At 40.5% G+C, this 7,629-nt stretch overlaps 1 protein-coding gene and 1 long non-coding RNA gene across 2 annotated transcripts; both read left to right on the top strand.

The window, feature by feature from the left end:
- Positions 1-1,105: 1,105 nt before the first annotated feature.
- Positions 1,106-2,675, top strand: LOC142986405 (uncharacterized). The gene is made up of 3 exons (XR_012960362.1): positions 1,106-1,294; positions 1,592-1,897; positions 2,209-2,675. It is a non-coding gene; the product is annotated as an uncharacterized LOC142986405 (long non-coding RNA).
- A 1,554-nt stretch (positions 2,676-4,229) lies between these two features.
- LOC142986651 (KIF-binding protein-like) lies at positions 4,230-6,068 on the top strand. Its single transcript, XM_076135202.1, has one exon. It carries the CDS (start codon positions 4,293-4,295, stop codon positions 5,952-5,954), a length of 1,662 nt encoding a protein of 553 aa, XP_075991317.1. The 5' UTR covers positions 4,230-4,292; the 3' UTR covers positions 5,955-6,068.
- The last annotated feature ends 1,561 nt before the right edge of the window (positions 6,069-7,629 follow it).

The raw sequence follows: 7,629 nt of genomic DNA, 5'->3' as shown, positions 1-7,629 counted from the left end.
ACTAGGTAGCTTAGCGATAGCAAGTACCTTGCCGTTTGTAACCTTATCCTCCCATTTAATGCCCAAGATTTTGCGAAGACAGCGCATGTGAAAGTTATTGAGCTTTCGTTCCTGCTTAGCATATGATGTCCACGTCTCAGCTCCGTACAAGAGTATGCCTAAGACGCAAGCTTGGTAAACAAGCATTTTTGTGCGATTTGTCAGATGTTTGTTGCTCGTAGAAGCCTTGCCTATAGGGATGTTAATCTCATCATCGAGAGGGACATTGCCTGATACTACGGAACCTAGGTAACAGAATGTATCTACAACCTCTAGAGGCGTGCCGTTTAAATAGATGGTAGGTTTTGTGGTAACGCCTTGTGCCATCACGACAGTTTTTTTTTTGCGTTGATAGACATAGAGAAAATTTGGCATGTTTTTGAAAATTTGTCCACAATGTTCTGTAGTTCTTCTGGTGTGGAAGAGACAAACGCTGCATCATCAGCAAATAAGAGAGTGTCAACAACTGTATGTGTATAGTAGCAGTTTTAACTGTCTCTGTGGCGCAGTGGCTATGGTCGCCACGCCGCTATCATTGTGACGAGAGATTGTGAGTTCAATCCCCACGCAGAACAATTATTTGTGCTATGCACGATTAGTGGTTTTGAGTCCAGTTATACTTTGTGACCGTTGTTTGAATGTTTGCAAAAGTCCCCGTGACACAAGAGTAATTCTTAATGCGGGAGTTGTCTTTTAAAAAAGAACTCAGTAGGATAACTAGTCCATCGCGTTCATATCCATCACGGACGGACGCGGACCAGCTCGCGCACGAAACTCCATCGGAAGGGTCTTGTCCGTGGTAGCGCAGATCGTCTGTGGCTGTGCGCCGGTATTCGTCGCGAGGCAGTAACTTCAAAGGTGTGGTACGACGGGATCCGAGTGTGTCTCATATTATGATAAGATTTTCCGAATCCTTCTCCATGATCCCACTGGAAGGATCACAGAACAGGGAATGTTATCTACTGTGATCAAACAAGGTTTCGTTGATTTACACAGACGTACCGTTGAAAGAGCCCTGTCTGTGTGCGTTGCCGTCTGTGGTCGTCGGCTGTAAGTGATCCAGAGAACCACGTACCGTGGCAGTCCAGCGTAAGAAAGATGGGTGTCCGTGTGGCGGCTGTCCTTGCGGCACCGTGTGGGCCGTGCGCCCCCTGCGGTCCTTCTGGACCGTGCTGCCTGTGTGGCTCAGGCGGTCAGTGCAAACCGAGGTGGAGTGGCTAATTGCGGTTATGCTTTGTCTTCGTTCGGAAGTTGTGTGAGTGTCGTCACTGTACACGATGTTAGCCTGATTGAGCGACTGATCGACGCTATACTTTTTGGTCAACACCACAGATGATAAAAGTCATGTTTTATCTGGTAAAGAGTCAATGCCATTTTCCTGCTTGTGTATTATTTTCTGGTAACGGAGGTAATGTAAGGTATGGTAAGGTATGAGGTATTTTGGTAATGATGGTAAATAATTATGGCTACAGCTTAGTTTGATACCTACTGTGCTACGAGTAGGATTTCATCATCTATAGAATGACTGCGCCAAGGTTTGTTTAATCTACAGATCGTTTACCGACCGGTGAGCGCAACTGTGGATGGCCGATGCGGCGTTCTAGATGACCTGATGAGAAGTGCTTTCCTCGCATTGGTGGTTGCGAGTGGCTGGCCGAAGCGGTTTCCCGGATGACATGTTGGCGTTTGGCTGCTGTCTACGTCTGCTGTTGTTGTGTGAAGCGAACGTGCCTCTGTCTATATCTTCCCTCGGTGTGATGACCTGAGGTGGTAACCAGTAGTTGGTGTTGGTGAGAAATATGCGAGTGGCCTCTATTTCTCACACCGGAGATAGCGAACGCAGGGCTTCCTCTCTGTGGTTTGTTTTGACTTTATAGACTTTGTTGTGTGTGACTTTATTGACTTTATTATGTGTGACTTTATGACTTTGTATATGACTTTGTATATGACTTTGTATATGACTTTGTGTTTGGCTTTGTGTTTGGCTTTGTGTGGCTTTGTGTGTGGCTTTGTGTTTGACTTTGTGTACGGCTTTGTGTACGGCTTTGTGTACGGCTTTGTGTACGACTTTGTGTACGACTTTGTGTACGACTTTATTGTGTATAACTATATGTCTAAAACAAAATAGATTTTGTCTTCATTGTTTTACAACTGGTGTTATGTTCTCAGATGATGTCAAGGTGACCTGAAATCAACGTCTGGGCTAGCTGCCACGTACGAGAGATTGACTAGGCCTATGCCTAGCACCTCCGTAGCTGCGGAGCCCCTGCGGAGCCCCTGCGGAGCCCCTGCGGTGCCCCTGCGGAATCTAAGAGGAGTCCGAGAACGTCCTCCTGTCAGGAGAGGCCGTGTTAGAGGAAGAAAAAGAAATGCCATATGTATTAGAGGAAGTAAAAGAAATGTGACGTTGGTCACGTGACCGAGTCCATAAAAGGGCTGCGAGCTCATTCTGAGCTCTCTTTTCCATAGGATTCACTAGCTAAGGGGTACCTCTGCCCGTTTGAATGGTCACGCTGTATTTTTCTCATTATTTATTTGTCTGTAATTGATTTTTGAAGTGATTCAGTTTGTATGTGTAAAGAGCTTGTTAATTTGCTAAAGATTGTGACTTATAGTAAAACTGTTCTATGTGTTTAGTATTTTCTTTTATTTGCTTCCACTTCTGGTTATCCTAAAAATATATAATATATATATATATGATATATGAATCTATATCTGGTCCAACTCCCGTGTATGTAACAACTACGTTCTTACTATAAGACAAGAATACACCTAAAACTAAATATTCGTGTGATCTCCTAACTGTGGAGTCGAATCAATGAAATGATTTATTCATTCAGGTTAGATAAATGTTGATACTTACTATGACCATTACAGTAATTAAATCTGCTACTAGCTCGAAAAGTAGAACCATACGAGAAGAGCTAGGAAGAAACTCAAGACCTGTTTTTAACCATCAAGTAATTTACGATGTATTTGATAAAATAATTGATCATTCAAAGAGCGGCAACAATCAAGGATGAATAAATAAATAGTAAATCAAATTAGCCTTTATTGCTGTTTAAACTTGCAAATCATTAACTTCACTACTACAAATGAATCACCAATCTATTATGAACAAATGTTATGATACTTAAATATAACTTAGTATATCGGCTGTATACATATATGTAGTTCTAGCGTAAGCCAAATAACTTTGAGAAATGCAGATTACGGATGTATACCGTAGCTGTAATGTCCCCATAAACAATTAATATGAGTTTCATAAATCACATGTTGTTGTTCACTAATAATATCATGTCTCTCATCAGTGTCTTGTAGCTACATTCTAGTATGTAGATTCGTTTGGCATTTGTATATATCTATGTATATTATTATACAAAGAAATATTCATTATCACAATTGTTTAGGTATAATAATATTTTTTATCCTTCGCTTATTGTCCTCATTTACCTCCTACTAGCTAATTTACCCCTATGCATGTTTTCTGAATTTTGGAGTCATACCACTGCCAGTCGTGAACCTGCATACAAACTCCACTACCAAAGTGGTTTTCCTATAGTATCATGTTAAGCCATTTTCCCTATACGAGTTTCTTCGACTATTTTCTTACTACTTAAGAACTCAGACAATATCGTGTTATGTAAACATAATTTAAATGCACCTAAGTGATCAACTCGATGTGTACTTATTCTATGAACTTAGACACATCATACACAAGTAAGTCAATGATTTTTTTTCTTTAAGCAATTACCGTAGTACCAACCTATTGAGATTCGTGTTGCCGAGATTCGTCGCTAGGCCAACAACGTAAAAGCGCGCTTGTACTTCGAAACTACAGTATTTCATTGTCTGTTGTTATATAAACTGCTGAGCAGTACTTCTATATTATAACTTCTATTATATTTTCGGTAGCGTATGGTTTCCAGCTGCGTAGCAAGCAATCATGTACGTGAGCCAAATGTGACGTATGTGGCGGCAAGTCGATCGCCAACCAGCCTCTTTAATATAATGTTGATAACAAGTACTTAAGTTAGAAGTTATAAAATAGTAATAGATAGAACGTCGGAAATATAACCTCCGCGGGCTGAAAGAAAGACATAAATAAAACTATGTCAATCCAGAAAAACGAATGTGTCAAAAAACAAAAGCATTCTTTTGACAGTATTGCACCAGTATTCAGCGTTTCAGCCACTTTTATACCGCAACGTAATGCTTTAAATAGAAAATTTTAAGTGACTAAACAATACAAAATGGAAACATTAAACCGGATAACAAGCACGTTCGATAGTGTTAGGAACAACATCAAAAATAAGAACTCTTCAGAAAGATTTCAAAACTTGAAAAAAGATATTCAGACCCTGAACACGGAACTCGTGGTGCTCGGCAAGGAGAATCACAACCAGTACGTCCGCTCCCTCGCCATGGAGGGGTACCTCGCGTTTCTGTCGGCTAAAACTATGCCACTCTCCCTCGCCGAGAAGCGCAACATCCTCCAGGCATCGTTCGACAAACTCAAGCCGTTCGCTCTCAGAGTAGAATGTCTCTTTATTTTACTCAGAATACAGAACCTCTTATGTTACTATCTTATACAACTAGACCAAGTTAGCTACGCGCGTGACATCCTCGAGAGTATGGAAGAGCTGTACGACCAGGTCAGTAAAGCTCAGCCCGATATGTTCCTGGACGCGGAAGATTTGTTCACGTCAGAGCCGATAGCGAACATCAAACGTGTAAATCCTGAGAAAATCGACAAAGTGATCACAAACAACGTGCAGATGCAGGCCTTTCTTTATAATCAACTGAATTTGCCTCACAAGTATAGCCTGTATAACCACACGGCGCTTCGGAGGCAGTTGGAGATGAAGGAGGGCACGCCGCAGGACTGGGCGCTGAGGACGGCTCGCATGGGCAACTACTTCACATACCTCAACGAGATGGGCAACGCGCGTCACCACCTGTGCGCCGCCTATCACGTACTCAGAACTTGTCACGACAACTGCAAGCTCATGCCTGAAGAGTTCATTTTACAGAAAGCGGATTTTGAAATTCATTTTCTGGAATTAAGTCATCACTGGGTTAAATATGGCTTAACGCTTTTCAAATTATCTAAAAAGAAAATTTTAAACAAATACTTTACTCAACCTTCGAATGCGTCGAACCTTTGGATGACAGTGGAATTGCAAGAGGATAAACTGGATGTCTCCGAGAAATCGGATGAAGAAAACATAAAAGATCGGGGCGCTGAAAAAAGCGGGAAGGGTGACTGCGGTTCAGACAAACTGTTCACGTTTCCGTCTCTTAACTTGAGAGAAATGGAGAGTAAGGTACCGCTCGAGATCGTGCACAGCGACGAAGACGCGCGGAAATTATTCGCTTTTACTTACAAGTGGCTGATGAGGGCGAAGCACTACTACGACTTCGAACATCATTCAGCCCAGTTCATATCATGTTCCCTGCAGCTGGCGGAACTGTACGAGCACTTGGCTTTCTTCGAAAAGAATCTCGATAACCAGTACAGCGTACAGAAGCGACGTGCGGATGTCTTGGAGACGCTGAATTCTCTCCTAAAAACATGCGACAACGTAATGTCCGTACAGATCGACGTGATCCGCGAACTGTCGCAGGTGCAGCTGGAACTGATGGCGCTCAATCTTCAGAAGCTGTGGCGCGAGGAGTCGCACACCAACATACTGAACATGGATACTGATGCAGAGTCCATCATTAACTCTCTCGACTCGGAGTCGAACAAGACGTTGACGGAGAAGACTCTGAACACGTCTAGCAAGAACATGTACTTGCGCAAGATGGAGGCGGCGACATCGATTAACGGCAAACTGTTTCGGCTGAGTAGCCAGCTCCTGCCTAAGTCTCCCTCACTACTTAGTTTCAACACAGGAATCCTAAAAAACTAAGCAGTCATCGCTGACAAAGTTTCGAGTTCGATGTAAACAAAATTGATATCAAAATTACAGGAAACATAGTAAATTTGACGAAATTTCTCTAATTTTTTAAAGATTCTTGTTTCCAGTAAGAAATACGCAAAATATCAAAAAGTTAAGAACATCCTAGTTTCCGGTAAGAAATATATATAATTGATTGTATGGTATTTGATTAGTTCTTTGTATCGTGCAGTGTATTATATTACCGAATAAAAATATGTAAACATCTCCTAGTATTATTCCTATTGCCTTTCTGAATACAAAATTTAGCACGATGACTTGTGCTGTACTTACTTCAAGAGCTCAGGTTCTATTGATGTGCTGATGATAACTGCCTTCCTCAGTGTTCGAGGTGAGTAAGGCCAAGCGGGGTGTCTCGGTGAAAACGAAACACCTTCACGTCACTAATAATATAAGCTGAGCTTACCACTTTCCTTAAGGACTACAGACAAATTCATTAGTAAAATAACATAAATGCTTGTGTGTAATATTATAATGCAACGGGTTTAAAAGGCGGTTGAAAATACATATTAAAGGTACCTTATTTGTTTCTCCGACGTTTCGATCGAGTTACATCGACCGTGGTTATATTGTAGTTGCTCAAAAAGATTCACGATAACAGACAAGTAGAGGATGTAATAGCTATGTTATGGCACTATGTGTGTCAAATTAATTTACAATTCTAAAGGCTGGAGCTTTTTAAATTAAACAAATGTTATAATAAACAATTATAATCAGATGCAATATACATATCGTCCCCGTAGAGCGTAACTAACACCTAAGTGATTTTGAGATACGAGGTGTTTTATGTCTTTTAAATAATAAATTTAACCCATTACTGTCCCACTGCTGGGCAAGGGTCTCCTCCCGTAATGAGGGAGGGGTTAGGCCTGAAGTCCACCACGCTGGCCAAGTGCGGGTTGGGGACTTTGCATGCCCTCAATCAATGTATTAAACAAATTTTTAAGCATGCAAGGTTTCCTCACGATGTTTTCCTTTACCGTTGGAGCATGTGATAATTATTTCTAATACACACATAACTTCGAAAAGTCATTGGTGTGTTGCCTCGGATTCGAACCTGCGACCACTGGCGTGGGAGGTGTCAACTTATACCACTCGGCTATCACTGCTCTATTCTCTTCTGCGTTTTATGTCTTACATGAAACAAGTTTTGTTATAGATGTATGAAAGGTTTATTTTTAAAGATATGTTAATTAAGTATATGTTATATGTGTTAAACCACGAAAATAGTATATAAATAATTAACTGTGAAGGATAATAATTTCTTTTACCCCAAGTTTTGACTATTTAATTTTATCTGTCACTTGGTAACTTTTCACATGCAGTAAGTTAGTTTTCGCATCAGCATTTAAATATTATACTGGTTACTAAAATCACTTAGTTATTTGAGGAGTAAAACATGTTTTACAACTATGTCTAAATAAAATACCTAATTAAATAGACTTTGTTTATTTATTAATTTATTGCCTAATTTAAAACTAGTTTCTTATCAGTTGTAAGTGAAACAACATTCTTAGTCAACATTTATTGAAAAAAAAACTGTCTCTTAATATACTAAACCTAATTAAAACGCAATGAACAAGAACACATTACAAAATCATCGATAAAAAAGCTTCATTATGTAGCC

The sequence above is a fragment of the Anticarsia gemmatalis genome, chromosome Z, assembly GCF_050436995.1.
Source record: "Anticarsia gemmatalis isolate Benzon Research Colony breed Stoneville strain chromosome Z, ilAntGemm2 primary, whole genome shotgun sequence".
NCBI classification, from domain to species: Eukaryota; Metazoa; Arthropoda; class Insecta; order Lepidoptera; family Erebidae; genus Anticarsia; species Anticarsia gemmatalis.
Note: the sequence above shows the minus strand (reverse complement) of the source record. Positions and strands in the feature narration are given on the sequence as shown.